Below are 18,296 nucleotides of genomic sequence, written 5' to 3' on the forward strand. Positions count from 1 at the left end.
GTGCTTTCTCCACCATTCCAACAATCCGTCGCTGCAATCTTCCATGAAGTTTTCTCTTGCGGCCATGTCCAGGGAGGTTAGCTACAGTGGTGTGGGCCTTTATACCTCTTGATAACATTACGTACGGTGGAAACAGGAAGTGGAAACAGGAACGTCAAGGTCTCTGGAGATGGACTTGTAGCCTTGAGATTGTCCATGCTTGGCTACAATCTTGTGTCTGACCTCCTCAGATAATTCCCTGGCTTTCTTTTCTTTTCTCCATGCTCGTTGCGGGACGCACAGTGACACAAACAGATTGTCTGAACTGATAAGCATGTAGTAGTCCAACAGCTGTTTATTCTGCTTTAAGTGTTAGAGAGTGACATCAGGGTTATGGTAGTAGTCATGTATGGGTCAGTTGGTAGAGCATGGTGCTTGCAATGCCAGGGTCATGTGTTTGATTTTGGCTGGGGCCTCCCAGTATCACTCCTACTCCCCAGGAGCTATCATGTGTTGACTCCTGTAACCGTAAAAGCCTTGGTTTTCTGCAATGTTAACATCAGAAGCCTACTTCCTAAGTTTGAGTTATTCACTGCGTTAGCACACTCTGATGTTCTAGCGGTGTCTGAATCCTGGCTTAAGAAGGCCTCAAAAAATTCTGAAATGTCCATCCCCAACTACAACATTTCCCGTCTAGATAGAACTGCCAAAGGGGGTGGGGTTGCAATCTACTGTAGAGATGGAGCTCTGCAGGCTATCATACTATCCAGGTCTGTGCCCAAACCGTTTGAGCTTCTACTTCAAAAAATCCACCTTTCCTGAAATAAGTCTCTCACTGTTGCCGCTTGCTACAGACCCCCCTCAGCCCCCAGCTGTGCCCTGGACACCATATGTGAATTGATTGCCCCCCATTTATCCTCAGAGTTCGTACTGCTTGGTGACCTAAATTGGGATATGCTTAACACCCCGGCCATCCTACAATCCAAACTAGATGCCCTCAATCTCACACAAATTATCAACGAACCTACCAGGTACAACCCTAAATCCGTAAACATGGGTACCCTCATAGATATCATCCTGACTAACTTACCCTCTAAATACACCTCCGCTGTCTTCAACCAGGATCTCAGCGATCACTGCCTTATTGCCTGCGTCCGTAACGGGTCCGCGGTCAAACGACCACCCCTCATCACTGTCAAACGCTCCCTAAAACACTTTAGCGAGCAGGCCTTCCTAATTGACCTGGCCCATGTATCCTGGATGGCTATAGATCTCATTCCGTCAGTAGAGGATGCCTGGTTGTTCTTTTAAAAGTGCTTTCCTCTCAATCTTAAATAAACATGCCCCATTCAAAAAAGACAGAACTAAGAACAGATATAGCCCCTGGTTCTCCTCAGACTTGACTGCCCTTGACCAGCACAAAAACATCCTGTGGCGTACTGCATTAGCATCAAATAGCCCCCGCGATATGCAACTTTTCAGGGAAGTTAGGAACCAATATACACAAGCAGTTAGGAAAGCAAAGGCTAACTTTTTCAAACAGAAATGTGCATCCTGAGCACTAACTCCAAAATGTTTTGGGACACTAAAGTCCATGGAGAATAAGAGCACCACCTCCCAGCTGCCCACTGCACTGAGGCTAGGAAACACTATCACCACCGATAAATCTACAATAATCGAGAATTTCAACAAGCATTTTGCTACGGCTGGCCATGCTTTCCACCTGGCTACCACTACCCCGGCCACCAGCTCTGCACCCTCCGCTGCAACTTGCCCATGCCCCCCCCGCTTCTCCTTCACACAAATTCAGACAGCTGATGTTCTGAAAGAGCTACAAAATCTGGACCCCTACAAATCATCTGGGCTAGACAATCTGGACCCCTTTCTTTCTAAATCTAGCCGCCGAAATTGTCGCAACCCCTATTACTAGCCTGTTCAACCTCTCTTTCGTAACGTCTGAGATCCCCAGAAATTGGAACACTGCCGCGGTCATCCCCCTCTTCAAATGGGGTGACACTCTAGATCCAAACTGTTACAGACCTATATCCATCCTGCCCTGCCTTTCGAAAGTGTTTGAAAGCCAAGTTAACAAACAGATCACCGACCATTTCGAATCCCACCGTACCTTCTCCGCTATGCAATCCGGTTTCCGAGCTGGTCATGGGTGCACCTCAGCCACGCTCAAGGTCCTAAACGATATTATAACCGCGATCGATAATAGACAGTACTGTGCAGCCGTCTTCATCGACCTGGCCAAGGCTTTCGACTCTGTCAACCACCGCATTCTTATTGGCAGACTAAATAGCCTTGGTTTCTCAAATGACTGCCTCGCCTGGTTCACCAACTACTTCTCAGATAGAGTTCAGTGTGTCAAATCGGAGGGCCTGTTGTCTGGACCTATGGCAGTCTCTATGGGGGTGCCACAGGGTTAAATTCTTGGGCCGACTCTTTTCTCTGTGTATATCAATGATGTCGCTCTTGATGCTGGTGACTCTCAGATCCACCTCTACGCAGACGACACCATTTTGTATACATCTGGCCCTTCATTGGACACTGTGTTAACAAACCTCCAAACGAGCTTCAATGCCATACAACACTCCTTCAGTAGCCTCCAACTGCTCTTAAACACTAGTAAAACTAAATGCATGCTCTTCAATCGAACGCTGCTGGCACCCGCCCACCCGACTAGAATCACTACTCTCGACGGGTCTGACCTAGAGTATGTGGACAACTACAAATACCTAGGTGTCTGGTTAGACTGTAAACTCTCCTTCCAGACTCACATTAAGAATCTCCAATCCAAAGTTAAATCTATAATTGGCTTCCTATTTCGCAACAAAGCCTCCTTCACTCATGCTGCCAAACATGCCCTCGTAAAACGGACTATCCTACCGATCCTTGACTTCGGCGATGTCATTTACAAAATAGCCTCCAACACTCTACTCAGCAAATTGGATGTAGTCTATCACAGTGCCATCCGTTTTGTCACCAAAGCCCCATATACTACCCACCACTGTGACCTGTACGCTCTTGTTGGCTGGTTCTCACTACATATTCGTCGCCAAACCCACTGGCTCCAGGCCATCTATAAATCACTGCTATGCAAATCCCCGCCTTATCTTAGCTCATTGGTCACCACAGCAACACCCACCCGTAGTATGCGCTCCAGCAGGTATATCTCACTGGTCATCCCCAAAGTCAACACCTCCTTTGGCCGCCATTCCTTCCAGTTCTCTGCTGCCAATGACTGGAACGAATTGCAAAAATCTCTGAAGCTGGAGACTCTTATCTCCCTCACTAACTTTAAGCATCAGTTGTCAGAGCACCTTACCGATCACTGCACCTGTACACAGCCCATCCATCCAAATACCTCATCCCTATATTGTTATTTATTTTGCTAATTTGCACCCCAGTATCTCTATTTGCACATCATCTCTTGCACATCTATCATTCCAGTGTTAATACTAATTGTAATTATTTTGCACTATTGCCTATTTATTGCCTTACCTCCATAACTTACTACATTTGCACACACTGTATATATATTTCTGTTGTATTTTTGACTGTACGTTTTGTTTTACCCCATATGTAACTCTGTGTTGTTGTTGTTTTTATCGCACTGCTTTGCTTTATCCTGGCCAGGTCGCAGTTGTAAATGAGAACTTGTTCTCAACTGGCTTACCTGGTTAAATAAAGGTGAAAAAAAAAAAAAAAAGGTTAGTTAGGGATGGTGATTTAGATATCTGGTGGTTAAGCGAGGGAGAGCTGTACTTCCATTCTGTTTAGCTGTCAAAAAGGGAAACTTCTCTTAGTACACACACACACCACAAACACTCCCTCTGCATTCCTCTGTTTCTGACTCCAACTCAGCTATTTAACACCTCTCTCTCTCTATCTCTCTCTCTCTCTCTCTCTCTCTCTCTCTCTCTCTCTCTCTCTCTCTCTCTCTCTCTCTCTCTCTCTCTCTCTCTCTCTCTCTCTCTCTCTCTCTCTCTCTCTCTCTCTCTCTCTCTCTCTCTCTCTCTCTCTCTCTCTCTCTCTCTCTCTCTCTCTCTCTCTCTCTCTCTCTCTCTCTCTCTCTCTCTCTCTCCCCCTCCCCCATCCTGGTTTTCAGCCCTTCATGTTTTCTTTCCATTTCAGTCTCTTCCATTTCTCTCCTGTATACATTTAATCTTCCCTCTCTCTTTTCCACTCTTCTACTTTCCATCTCTTCCTCCCTTTCTGTTTCCCTCGGTCTCGCAGTCGTAGAGTGGGGCACCAAGGCCGTGTGTGTGTGCATCCGTGTGTGTGTGTGTGCGCGCGCATGTTTGGATTGAGATTAGGTTACATTGCTGGATTGTGTAATTGTGAGGTGTGTCTCTGCTCTAGAAAGCTGCTCTGTTTCTTTTGTTAGAGAAGAGAGACGAGGGGGGAGAGGGAGCGAGGGGGGAGGGAGGGAGGCTAGTTACGGTACTGTAAATCAGAATATCTTCTCAGTCCACTAACCTGCTAGAATCAAGACATCACTTCATAGGTAATAGCTCACCTGGTTCAGTAAAGACTACAGAGATGATAAACTGAGGTAGAAGGAATGTTGTTGTTATCTAAACCACACCAGGCGGCCTGGTTTACAGTCATCACTGCCGTAGGGATGATTGTTACAGGGAGGATGTTTCATCATTGTTAGGCCCAGGACCAGGAAACACTCTAGACCCTAGTTGAAGGCTCTAAAGAAAAAACTCCTGACGCTAGTCATGATTAAAATAGAGTGTGTGTGTGTGTGTGTGTGTGTGTGTGTGTGTGTGTGTCTTTTGATCAACTATGTTGTTAAATATTATACTTCTCTTTTCCCCCACAGACCAAAGAGAAGGGACAACGTCTCAGCCCACACACGATTGGAGGAGATAGACATCAATCAAACTGGACGCCGTCCATTCCCCCCCACCCCTCATGGCGAGTCCACCCCCAACCCACCAATAGGGCGAGTCCCATCCACTCGAACCTCGCCACCACTCATCCGTCCGGGCAATCTGATTGGGTCCCACTCACTCCACAACTCCCGCCCACTCTACGCTCCACCCCCTCTGATTGGTCAAGATGGACACGTGCTACAGCAACCGCTCGGTGAAGTTCTTCTACGACCGAAGCGACAAGAACATCAGCGACCACTGGCGTCCTCGGGACTACCTGGTGGTGAGCCTGGGCATGGCCGTGTCTGTCATCGTCATCCTGGCCAACATCCTGGTCATGGTGGCCATCTTCATCAACCGACGATTCCACTTCCCCATCTACTATCTGCTAGGTAGGGCGTGTGTGTCTGTCAATTAGCAGCTGCTCCCACTCATTTACCAAAGGTACCAGAATTTTCTGAAATGTTGGTCATTTTGGAAATCTACAGGATCTTTGGTAAATTATACTTTTCAAAAAATGTAGTCGTATTCCTGTCATGTTTTTTTATCTGTGAAAATTCCCTAAAATCCTTGAAAGTAAAGAGAAATTCCAGGAGTTAACTGGTACATTTAGAAAGTTACAAGTAATATTTACCCCCCTTAGCAACCCTACTCATTTCCTTGTCTACTGTCCCCTAGGCAACCTGGCGGCAGCAGACCTGTTCTCAGGTATCGCCTACCTGCACCTGATGTTCCACACTGGGCCCTGGACCATCAAGCTGACCCTGAACCAGTGGTTTGTACGCCAGGTAGGGAAGAGTTCAACACACACCCTAACCCTAAAAATGGGCTGGTGTGTCAGAAAAGCCAGGGCCGATTTCTGATCCTGTTCCGTCCCGGAGTTGATGCTTGCTGGGGCCCATGAATCGATGAATCCACATTGGTTTCTTTCAAACTGGGAAAATATAGTTTTCCTGTCAAAGTACTGTATAGTAAGAGGTTTGTGTGAATATTCCTACTAAGCTATTATGAGCAAACGTTCCACATACTTGAAATGAAAACAGAATCATTGTGGCCTGTGTGACCAGAGATGGGTTGAAATCCACTCACTGGCTTTCTGACTCACTATCTCTCCTACCTTTCCTGTTTCCTCTCAACTGTCCTATCTCACTATCTCTCCTACCTTTCCTGTTTCCTCTCAGCTGTCCCATCTCACTATCTCTCCTACCTTTCCTGTTTCCTCTCAGCTGTCCTATCTCACTATCTCTCCTACCTTTCCTGTTTCCTCTCAGCTGTCCCATCTCACTATCTCTCCTACCTTTCCTGTTTCCTCTCAGCTGTCCTATCTCACTATCTCTCCTACCTTTCCTGTTTCCTCTCAGCTGTCCTATCTCACTATCTCTCCTACCTTTCCTGTTTCCTCTCAGCTGTCCTATCTCACTATCTCTCCTACCTTTCCTGTTTCCTCTCAGCTGTCCTATCTCAATCAATACGTTAAACCCTTCAAATATATAGATGAATTAATCCTCCCTCCAGACCCTGATCGACACCAGTCTGACAGCATCGGTATTAAACCTACTGGCCATCGCCTTGGAGCGCCACCAGACCATCTTCACCATGCAGGTGTGTGTGTTTATAGTATATCAGAGTGGTTGGGAGAAAAGCCATAGACTCATTTCCATCTGGCATGGACTAATAAAGTATATATTATCTCAGCTCCACAGTAAGATGACCAACCGCCGCGTGGTGCTGCTTATCACCCTTATCTGGGGACTAGCCATCTTCATGGGCCTGGTTCCCACCATGGGCTGGCACTGCCTGTGTAACCTGGCCAACTGCTCCACCATGGCCCCCATGTACAGCCGCTCCTACCTGGTGTTCTGGGCTGTTCTCAACCTGTTCACCTTCTCTCTCATGGTGGCCGCCTACACCAGGATCTTTGTGTACGTCAGACACAAGAGCCAGAGGATGTCTCAGCACACCAGCCAGATACGACACAAGGAGACTGTGTTCAACCTGATGAAGACTGTGTCTATGATACTGGGTGAGGAGGGACGGGGGGGGTTCACACATACATGCAGACACACACACGAGCAGGTATGGGTGCACACACACACACACACACACACACACACACACACACACACACACACACTCTCTCTTTCTCTTCTCTCTCTCTCTCTCTCTCATATATATATAAATGCAGGCACCTCTGGCTTGTCCTAACTGGTTTAACCAGACACTCTACTTCCCCCCCACATCCCTCCTTCCTTCTCCTCTTTCCTGTTCTCTCTCTCTCTCTCTCCCAAGCTTCTGCTCCAGCATTTTTTACTTCTGATTAAATTCCTCAAAAGAAGGAATTTGACATCTCTATGTCTCACATATAGGCTCATACACAGTCACTGAATCTCTCTTTCTCTCTCTCTTTCTGGCATGTCAAGGCAAGCGTGGGTGAGAGTGGCTGTGTGTTGGGTTTTACTAGGTACCTGAAGTCCTCACATGACCGTAAAACGAGGAACGTTTGGACAAGTGGGGACATTAAACCGGTCCTCACAAGGAAAAGCCTTTTTCAGGGTTAGGTTTAGGGTTACGATTAGGGTTAGAATTAGGTTTAGGGAAAATAGGATTTTGAATGGGAATCAATTGTTTGGTCCCCACAAGGATAGTAAAACAATGTGTGTGTGTGAGCGAGGAATCTCTGTGCATGTCCTGACAGGGAACAGCATAGTTAAACCACCACGACACAAAAACACTCCTCCATTTCAACCTCGCATTCTCTCTCTCACAGTACATATGTGAGTGTGAGCACGCCTGTGTGTGTGTGTGTGAGCGTGTGTCTGTGTACAGTATGAATTCTTGAGGCGTGAAATCGTGTAATTGAATATTATCATAATGAAATCAGATCTGTCCGACCAACCCCAAGCCACACACTGACAGTGGATACTGACTCTGTGTGTGTACAGTATTCACTGACCAGCTGAATTTTTACAATTGTCTCTTCTCTCCTCCCCCTATCCTCCTCTCCTCCCCCCCTATCCTCCTCCCCTCCCCCCTCCCCCTCCCCCTCCTCTCCTCCAGGTTGTTTTGTGATCTGCTGGACCCCAGGCCTGGTGTTGTTGATGTTGGATGGTCTGGGCTGTGTTTCGTGCCAGGTGCTGCGTTATGAGAAGTACTGTCTGGTCCTGGCTGAGTGCAACTCCCTGGTCAACCCCATCATCTACAGCTTCAGAGACACGGACATGTTACAGACCTTCAAGAGGATCCTCTGCTGCCTGTGTCGCCGCGACGTCGCCGGCCACAACCACACGCTGTCCGGCATGCGCTGCAACACCCTGGAGCAAGAGGTACTCTCCGAGAGTAACGGCAACAATCACCATGACAACCACAGCGACGACAACAATCATAAAAGTCCCCACGGCGACCACTCGGACACAGACGAGGACAGTAGACGCATATAGGTGACAGACGTACAACGACGACGTAACAAGCAGTTACACCGTAAAAATGTCAACACTGACAGGGTGCTATAGCAACGTTCATCACCATGACCACTCAGACAACTAGCTAACAGTCTTGTGACAACAACGTAGCTATACCGTCACAATGACATCAACTACACCGTAACAACAACGTTATGGCCTCAAAACTATACTATACCATAGCAACCACCACATACTGATACATTGTAACAACATCAACCATTACAACACCTACAACTTAACAAAACTTAAAAATTACTACAATGGACAAAATACCACTACAGTGACTACTACAGCGTAACAAAATACCACCACAACACCTACAATAACTACAACGTAACAAAATACCCCTACAACACCAGGCCTCGACAACAACCGCCTACAAGCAAACAGACTATCAGAGAATGTGCCATGTTTTAGTGTTTGTAGGAGAATGCTCATTGTTATAATACTGTATGTTGCGCCAGCTTATTGCATACTGTAAACGTACCAGCCCCATCAGTCCCCGTTCTTACCAATATAGAACAATATGAATAGTTAATAATGTCGATTATTATTGTTTGGAAATGAACAGTAGCTGTACTGTTTGGAAAAGGTACTGCATGGTATCAAAAACAAGAGGAGAGGTAGCCTACATGCTATCTGTAAAAATATAAAAGATCCAACATAATGTTGTGAGTGGATTGAGAGTGACGGGGCTGATGTATACTCTGTTACCATGGTTCTGGGCAGCCTAGAATGCAGAAGTCTCAGTATGTGTGTCTAGAGAGAGACTTGAATGAGTCCGGTTGAATAAGGTCAGCCCCTGCAGTGAATGTTTTGGTCTTCAGTTGGGTCCATACTGGGCTCTGATAATGCATAGTGACAATGTTTCTATAACGTTGTTGGAAGGTTGTCTGCCACCCGTAGTGACTTTCCATACAGAATTTCTGTATAGTGACAATGTCTCTATAACGTTGTTGGAAGGTTGTCTGCCACCCGTTGTGACTTTCCATACAGAATTTCTGTATAGTGACAATGTTTCTATAACGTTGTTGGAAGGTTGTCTGCCACCCGTTGTGACTTTCCATACAGCATTTCTGTATAGTGACAATGTTTCTATAACGTTGTTGGAAGGTTGTCTGCCACCCGTAGTGACCTTCCATACAGAATTTCTGTATAGTGACAATGTCTCTATAACGTTGTTGGAAGGTTGTCTGCCACCCCTGGACAGCCTGGTGGTATGTCAACCAGATGTTAAAGTGGTTCAAACGGGTCTGACTATTTGTCATGCTTCCTGTGACCTGTAGCTTTGGCATGTACACACACACACACACACACATTATCACACGCACAGATACATTAAAACGCATGCACACACGCGGATACATACACACACACAGACACGGCTGGCTCATAGCTGTGTTGTTGCTCTCTGCGTGGAGGCACAGGAGTGTGTGTGTTTACAGAACCCCCACACAAACATTTAAACATTTACACATCCTGTCAGTGATGTCACTAATGGAGAACGAACAAACGGCACAATACAGGAGGGAGGGGGAAACATTTCAGTGTCGCACGCTATTCTACACTAACTTTGTGGTGTGACAGTGAAATATGTTCCCCTCGTACTTACCCTACCCCACCCATGACACAGACTGTCATTTTTGCGCACAGACACACACACACACAGACAGACAGACAGAAATGTGTGATATACAATAGTGCCCCCAGTGGTCCAAGTGAAAGCAAGTCGTCCTTTTCTGCTCTCCTGGGTTACGTCCCAATTGTCTCTCTTTCCTCCCAAAGTGTGCACTCGTTCACTTCCCTTCACTGATTTGAAAGGAAATGACTGGTATTGGAAATATGGTGGAATCTCCCTCCAGCCCATGCCTCCACCAGTCCAATGCTGTTAGATCTGTGGAATGTAGTGAACGAGTGCACCCTTCAGGAGAAAAGAGAGATTGTTGGGACGCACCCCAACTCTCACCATTACTGGCTGAAATCATTTCTGAAAAGGGACATTTTTTATACCTGAGAAACTATAAAAGGGAAATGCTGGTTATGAATATTCTAAATATTTAGATTTTTTAAATAATAAATATGCCTGTTAATATGCATTATTTTCATAAGCACATATGAAAACATATTTTTTCCCCATATTGTAAACACATAATACTCAATTTAACAGAGAAACCGTTTTTTCTGTCTTTCATTTATAAAAGATGTTACTGTTTTTTGTTTTATTTTTGTACGACACAATCTCTGAAAATAAAGCCATAAAAATGAATACATGCTCAATCTGTGTCTGTCTGCCTGATCGCTTGGTTATGCCTGGCAGCATCGTGCGGATATACAACACTGGCAGGTCCAGACACTACATAACGTGACAGAGGAGAAACAAATCATTTTTTAGTCATTTAGCAGACACTTCCAGGAGCAATTAGGGTTAAAGTGCCATCTTATTGCTGTGCTTGTCATAGAGAGAGAAGCAGGGATGATATGTGGATGTGTTGTGATCCATCTTATTGCTGTACTTGTCATAGAGAGAGAAGCAGGGATGATATCTGGATGTGTTGTGATCCATCTTATTGCTGTACTTGTCATAGAGAGAGAAGCAGGGATGATATCTGGATGTGTTGTGATCCATCTTAGTGCTGTGCTTGTCATAGAGAGAGAAGCAGGGATGATATCTGGATGTGTTGTGATCCATCTTAGTGCTGTGCTTGTCATAGAGAGAGAAGCAGGGATGCTATCTGGATGTGTTGTGATCCATCTTATTGCTGTGCTTGTCATAGAGAGAGAAGCAGGGATGATATCTGGATGTGTTGTGATCCATCTTAGTGCTGTGCTTGTCATAGAGAGAGAAGCAGGGATGATATCTGGATGTGTTGTGATCCATCTTAGTGCTGTGCTTGTCATAGAGAGAGAAGCAGGGATGCTATCTGGATGTGTTGTGATCCATCTTATTGCTGTGCTTGTCATAGAGAGAGAAGCAGGGATGATATCTGGATGTGTTGTGATCCATCTTATTGCTGTGCTTGTCATAGAGAGAGAAGCAGGGATGATATCTGGATGTGTTGTGATCCATCTTAGTGCTGTGCTTGTCATAGAGAGAGAAGCAGGGATGCTATCTGGATGTGTTGTGATCCATCTTATTGCTGTGCTTGTCATAGAGAGAGAAGCAGGGATGCTATCTGGATGTGTTGTGATCCATCTTATTGCTGTGCTTGTCATAGAGAGAGAAGCAGGGATGATATCTGGATGTGTTGTGATCCATCTTATTGCTGTGCTTGTCATAGAGAGAGAAGCAGGGATGATATCTGGATGTGTTGTGATCCATCTTATTGCTGTGCTTGTCATAGAGAGAGAAGCAGGGATGCTATCTGGATGTGTTGTGATCCATCTTATTGCTGTGCTTGTCATAGAGAGAGAAGCAGGGATGATATCTGGATGTGTTGTGATCCATCTTATTGCTGTGCTTGTCATAGAGAGAGAAGCAGGGATGATATCTGGATGTGTTGTGATCCATCTTATTGCTGTGCTTGTCATAGAGAGAGAAGCAGGGATGATATCTGGATGTGTTGTGATCCATCTTATTGCTGTGCTTGTCATAGAGAGAGAAGCAGGGATGATATCTGGATGTGTTGTGATCCATCTTATTGCTGTGCTTGTCATAGAGAGAGAAGCAGGGATGATATCTGGATGTGTTGTGATCCATCTTATTGCTGTGCTTGTCATAGAGAGAGAAGCAGGGATGATATCTGGATGTGTTGTGATCCATCTTATTGCTGTGCTTGTCATAGAGAGAGAAGCAGGGATGATATCTGGATGTGTTGTGATCCATCTTATTGCTGTGCTTGTCATAGAGAGAGAAGCAGGGATGAATCTACTGAACACCGGACTCTCTGAAAGACGCCACCCTGTGTTTCTCTCTGTTTCTTCATCTGTCTCTATCCTTCTCTCTGATGGCTGAACATTACTAACTCCCTCTCTTTCTCCTTTTATTCCCTCTCTTCTTGTCTTGTCCTCCACCTAATCCCCTCCATCCCTCTCCATCCCCCTCCATCCCTCCATCCCCCTATCTCCCTCCATCCCCCTCCATCCCTCTCATCCCTCTCCATCCCCCTCCATCCCTCCATCTCCCTCCATCTCTCTCCATCCCCCTCATCTCCCTCCATCCCTCCTCCCCCTCCATCGCTCCATCCCTCCATCCCTTCATCCCCCTCCATCCCTCATCACCTTCCATCCCTCCATCTCCCTCCATCCCTCTCCATCTCCCTCCTCCCTCTCCATCCCTCCATCCCCCTCCATCTCTCTCCATCCCCCTCATCTCCCTCCATCCCTCCTCCCCCTCCATCGCTCCATCCCTCCATCCCTTCATCCCCCTCCATCCCTCATCACCTTCCATCCCTCCATCTCCCTCCATCCCTCTCCATCTCCCTCCTCCCTCTCCATCCCTCCATCCCCCTCCATCTCTCTCCATCCCCCCATCCCTCTATCCCTCCTCCCTCTCCATCCCTCCTCCCTCTCCATCCCTCCATCCTTCCTCCCCCTCCATCCCTCCATCCTCCTCCCTCTCCATCCCTCTCCATCTCTACAGCCGTCTGAGAATCGTGATGCGGAGCTGGAGGAGAAGACTAAGGGAGCTCCTCTCATTCTGAAGGGAACGGAGGACATGATGACGTCCACAGAGAGCTGACAAACGCACTTTGTGATTTCTTTTTGGGGAATTTCTGAATCATGCTAAAATGTTTTTGTTGTAAAGATGTGATTTTTAGTTGTATTCATGTAAAATGTTGTGTTTGTATGACTGACGACACTGCATCGTGCAGAAACATGACCAATAACTATAGTTACCGCACTGACATTACTGTTTGAAACAACTTTGACATTGTCCCATATACACTCCTCAGAGATGTGTTGACATGTTGTCTACCTAACCTCCTGTTCATTGTGTTCATTTCACTAGCAAGTCAGCTGAGTAGAAAACCCATCATTACCATCACAACTATATATATATATAGATGACTTTTAATTTTTTATTTGATGTTTAATTTATGAAAGATAATTTTTGATCTTACGGGAATAGTCTACACTGAGTGTATACAGAGAGGGGGAGGTGCAGGGGTAGGAGTTGGAGAGGTGTGTGTGTGTGTGTGTAGGAGTTGGAGAGGTGTGTGTGTGTGTGTGTGTGTGTGTGTGTGTGTGTGTAGGAGTTGGAGAGGTGTGTGTGTAGGAGTTGGAGAGGTGTGCACAACATGTTAGGTGAGTTTTAAGAAGGGGGGGGGGGATTTGTAAAGACATTTACTGTTATTAAATGTATTGTTAGGTTCTGAACAAACAGTGTAAAAACTCAAACGTCGACCTAGAAAAAGCTTTAACCAAGTTTATTCACATTTTGCACATGATCAGACAGCCATTTATATGTCAAGATGAGATTAGGGGTGTAACGTCTCAGAACTGCTATCTGTTGCCCGATACTGCCTAAATGTTGCATCGTTGTCTTCGTGGTCGAGCAGTCTGCTAGGAGTTCCTCTTTGTCCAGTGACTTCTCCATGATGTTTATCAGTGACCCTCTGTTCCCCTTACTCAACAGACCTGGTCATATACTCTGTTCCCCTTACTCAACAGACCTGGTCATATACTCCGTTCCCCTTTTCTCTCACAGTAACTTTCACTCAGGAACTTTCCACACCACCAAGTTCATCTTTACCCTTCCTTGACCCCTAACATATACATTATTTTATACATGTAAAGTCATCAGTAAGTTCTAGTATGGTAACATGAATAAGTGTTATTTCAAGCTGGTGGCAGAGCCAGTCGTTTAGCTGTATAGAGAATGAGTGAATAGAATATTTACCAGAGACCGGTCTGTATTGGAGACTGTGTTCTGGTTGTTTCTGTGACCTGACAATCAGTTTCATGTTCAGAAATGGTTGAAACAGCTTTTATTAAAGAGAACCTACAACACTTCTGACTGTCTGTCCATCTGTCTCTCTCTCTGACTCCCTGGCCATCTGACTCTGTCTGTCTACTTGTCTGTCTGTCTGACTGCCTGTCTGTCCGTCCGTCTGTCTGTCTCTGTCCAGGGCATAGGTCAGGTTTAAAGTAAGGGGTTAACATTTGCAAGGGATAATCTCTCTTTGGGAGGCGATTCCTTCTTGATGTTAACTAGAGATAATATATTTTTGGGTGGTGGTGGTGATTCCTTCTTGATGTTAACCAGAGAGAATATATTTTTGGGTGGTGGTGGTGATTCCTTCTTGATGTTAACCAGAGAGAATATATTTTTGGGTGGTGGTGGTGATTCCTTCTTGATGTTAACTAGAGATAATATATTTTTGGGTGGTGGTGGTGATTCCTTCTTGATGTTAACCAGAGAGAATATATTTTTGGGTGGTGGTGGTGATTCCTTCTTGATGTTAACCAGAGAGAACATATTTTTGGGTGGTGGTGGTGATTCCTTCTTGATGTTAACCAGAGAATTTATTTTTGGGTGGTGGTGGTGATTCCTTCTTGATGTTAACTAGAGAGAATATATTTTTGGGTGGTGGTGGTGATTCCTTCTTGATGTTAACCAGAGAACATTTCTTTTTGGGTGGTGGTGGTGATTCCTTCTTGATGTTAACCAGAGAGAATATATTTCTGGGTGGTGGTGAAGGTGATTCCTTTCCAATGTAACCCAGAGAGAATATCTTCAGTTCTCCTTTCTTCACCTCTTTCTTCCTCTTCCCCAGAGAGAGACTCTTCAGTGACTCCTTCCTAGAGTTACCCAATGACAGCCTCTTGATTGACAGCGACTCCTTCCTCTTCCCGTCCAATGAAAACCTCTTCTTGGGCGTAAGGACCTCACTCTTCAGGTTCTCCACTGACAGTTTGTCCAGAGTAGGAAGAATTATGCTTCTCTTCTGTTTCTTACTGGATAGCGTCCCGTTCAGTTCACTCCAGGTCAACACTGAGTCCTGTTTCTTCTTTCTTCCCCCAAACACACTCTTCTTAGAGGAGGAGCCCCCCATAGCAGACAGGGAGGAGAGGAGGAGGAGGAGGAAGCGAGAAGAGGTTTGTGTGTACTGATCTGGAATGACATAATAGCAAACGGTTCATTAATACTACATTCAAATGACCCGAAACAGACATAATGCGAGACTACTAATTTGCACGTAGACTAAAACACAAACATACGCACACACACACCAAACAAACAGCTGAACTTGGACATGAAACAAACATTCACAAGCAAATATTGGGAAATACATATACACAGAAATGGTAAACTCACATTCAGTGGAACAAAGCCAGTTGTGGAAAAAGTACCCAATTGTCATACTTGAGTAAAAGTAAAGATACATTATTAGAAAATGACAAGTAAAAGTCACCCAGTAAAATGCTACTTGAGTAAAAGTATTTGGTTTTAAATATACTTTAGTAGTAAAAACGACTTAAGTAGTACTTTAAAGTATTTTTACTTAAGTACTTTACACCACTGAACAAAGCCAACCTACAGTCACACACCACAAAAAAACTTTCAAAACATCTCTCTGTGTCTCTCTCACACACACATATATACTCACGGTAGTTGTGTGTCGTGTCAGTCTGCTGTCTGCATGTCTCCTCTGTGTCTCAGTCAAAATGGAGGCTGTATGACAGTAACACACCTGTTCTTCCCCGTGCACGAGTCAGGACTAAGATCAGATCTAGGATTCGATTCTAACCAACCTGTTACATTACTGATCAGAAACTATAAGGTAAAAGGATTAGATTCAAACCAACCTGTCACATTACTGATCAGAAACTATAAGGTAAAATGATTCTAACCAACCTGTCACATTACTGATCAGAAACTGTCATGTAACTTTAGTGTTGTCATCACCAGACAAGTTTAACAGGTTCCACTGCATTCTAGCTGGCTGACTGTTCATCTTTGTCTGCGACCCAAAGGGGGGGAGGTATTTTGGGGGATTAGAAAAAAACTCTCCAGGCCACACTTGAATGTCTTAAACTAGATAGAAAGTATATAGAAATTATAATTGACCTATATATGTTCAAATAACTGCCCTTTTTCTGGCCCATATTGATTTCGACGATCAAATCAAACAACAAACAAATCAGTCCATTTTTTTTCTCCAAAATCCCAACAAAGTTTTCCCATCCCTGCTGATACAGTATCACTCTCCCCCTCCTCTCTCTCTCTCTCTCTTTCCTCTATCACTCTGTAGTATCACTCTCCCTTTACCCTCCCTCTCCTCAATCAAGCACATTTATTTTTAAAGCCCTTTTTACATCAGCAGATGTCACAGTGCTTATACAGAAACCCAGCCTAAAACCCCAAACAGCAAGCAAAGCAGATGTAGAAGCACAGTGACTAGGAAAAACTCCTGGGCAGGAACCTAGGAAGAAACCTAGAGAGGAACCAGGCTCTGAGGGGTGGCCAGTCCTCTTCTGGCCAGTCCTCTTCTGGCTGTGACCAGTGGAGATTATAGGAGTACATGACCATGGTCCTCTGTAGCTCAGCTGGTAGAGCACGGCGCTTGTAACGCCAAGGTAGTGGGTTCGATCCCCGGGACCACCCATACACAAAAAATGTATGCACGCATGACTGTAAGTCGCTTTGGATAAAAGCGTCTGCTAAATGGCATATTATTATTATTATTATTTTTAAGGCCAGATCATTCTTCAAGATGTTCAAACATTCAGAGATGACCAGCAGGGTGAAGTAATAATCCCAGTGGTTGAGGGTGCAACAGGTCAGTACCTCAGGAGTTAACCCCCTAGAGTCGATTGACGTACCGGTGTGTCAATCTTAAGTTACATAACAAATCTCCATCAACATCCGTCAGTTTACGGTAGAGATATTTGTTATTTTGGGATGCATCTCAATCCACCTCATTCGCTGGTGTCGCATTTCCAAATCTGCGGTGAAAGGTGAAAGGTGACAGAGCTAGAGTGATGTTTGTCATACCATGAGACATCCTGAAAAATCGGTCTTCTCACGAAAATGTCTCTATCTTCCGAGACTCTCACGATTGAGTTCTCAGTTTTCCTCTATGACCCCCACAAGTGCCACGTGACTCGTCTGAAGGTAACGGTACCGGTTAAAAAAAACGAATGGAGGTATGGAAGTAGTTTTGCGCCTACCCAAAAAAGGGGTTTAATATGTGTAAAAAAATATATATATATATATATTTCCTGATCTTTCTTATGTCTCCTAGATACAGGACAGACACCTCAAAACCTTATTTCTATTGATACATTTTGGACTGTCTTTTTTGCCATGTATGAATGTGTTATTCAATGCTTTTCTATGGGCTTTAGTAGTAAATGCCAAATTTAAATATTTTATCAAATATTTTTCATATATTTTTGTTGATACCTAAAGGGGATCCTAAAATTCTAAATCAAAAAGCTCAATGATCCATAGTATGACCATCTTAAAACAATTCCAAATGTCATATGTCAGCTTAGCATCTGAAAATTACAACATCAAGTGACTGTCCAAAGCTGAATGATATTTATTAAGTTTATTACATAAAGTTTTCCTCTGTAGCTCAGCTGGTAGAGCACGGCGCTTGTAACGCGGCGCTTGTAACGCCAAGGTAGTGGGTTCAATCCCCGGGACCACCCATACACAAAAAAAATGTATGCACGCATGACTGTAAGTCGCTTTGGATAAAAGCGTCTGCTAAATGGCATATTATTATTATATTATAATCAAAACATAATTGTCATCTCTTTGAGTGAAGGGGTAGTTGTGATGAGACAGGTGGGTGTCATCTCTCTGAGTGAAGGGGTAGTTGTGATGAGACCGGTGGGTGCCATCTCTCTGAGTGAAGGGGTAGTTGTGATGAGACAGGTGGGTGCCATCTCTCTGAGTGAAGGGGTAGTTGTGATGAGACAGGTGGGTGCCATCTCTCTGAGTGAAGGGGTAGTTGTGATGAGACAGGTGGGTGCCATCTCTCTGAGTGAAGGGGTAGTTGTGATGAGACAGGTG

At 44.9% G+C, this 18,296-nt stretch overlaps 1 protein-coding gene across 2 annotated transcripts in view; it reads left to right on the forward strand.

Annotated features, from left to right (window-relative positions):
* LOC311115790 (lysophosphatidic acid receptor 2-like) overlaps positions 1 to 14,294 on the forward strand; it is a 35,219-nt gene extending 20,925 nt beyond the window's left edge. The window contains exons 2-7 of one of the 2 annotated variants that reach the window (XM_084190921.1): positions 4,817 to 5,260; positions 5,547 to 5,656; positions 6,384 to 6,470; positions 6,564 to 6,891; positions 7,926 to 8,191; positions 12,909 to 14,294. In XM_084190921.1, coding sequence (XP_084047047.1) covers positions 5,056 to 5,260; positions 5,547 to 5,656; positions 6,384 to 6,470; positions 6,564 to 6,891; positions 7,926 to 8,191; positions 12,909 to 13,007 — 1,095 coding nt within the window. In that variant the 5' untranslated portion in view covers positions 4,817 to 5,055 and the 3' untranslated portion in view covers positions 13,008 to 14,294. Of the gene's footprint in view, positions 1 to 4,816; positions 5,261 to 5,546; positions 5,657 to 6,383; positions 6,471 to 6,563; positions 6,892 to 7,925; positions 10,599 to 12,908 lie in introns of those variants that run through there. The other variant, XM_084190920.1, reaches the window with a different exon arrangement.
* The last annotated feature ends 4,002 nt before the right edge of the window (positions 14,295 to 18,296 follow it).

This window comes from Coregonus lavaretus (assembly GCF_964263955.1).
Source record: "Coregonus lavaretus genome assembly, contig: HAP1_SCAFFOLD_351, whole genome shotgun sequence".
Lineage (NCBI taxonomy): Eukaryota > Metazoa > Chordata > Actinopteri > Salmoniformes > Salmonidae > Coregonus > Coregonus lavaretus.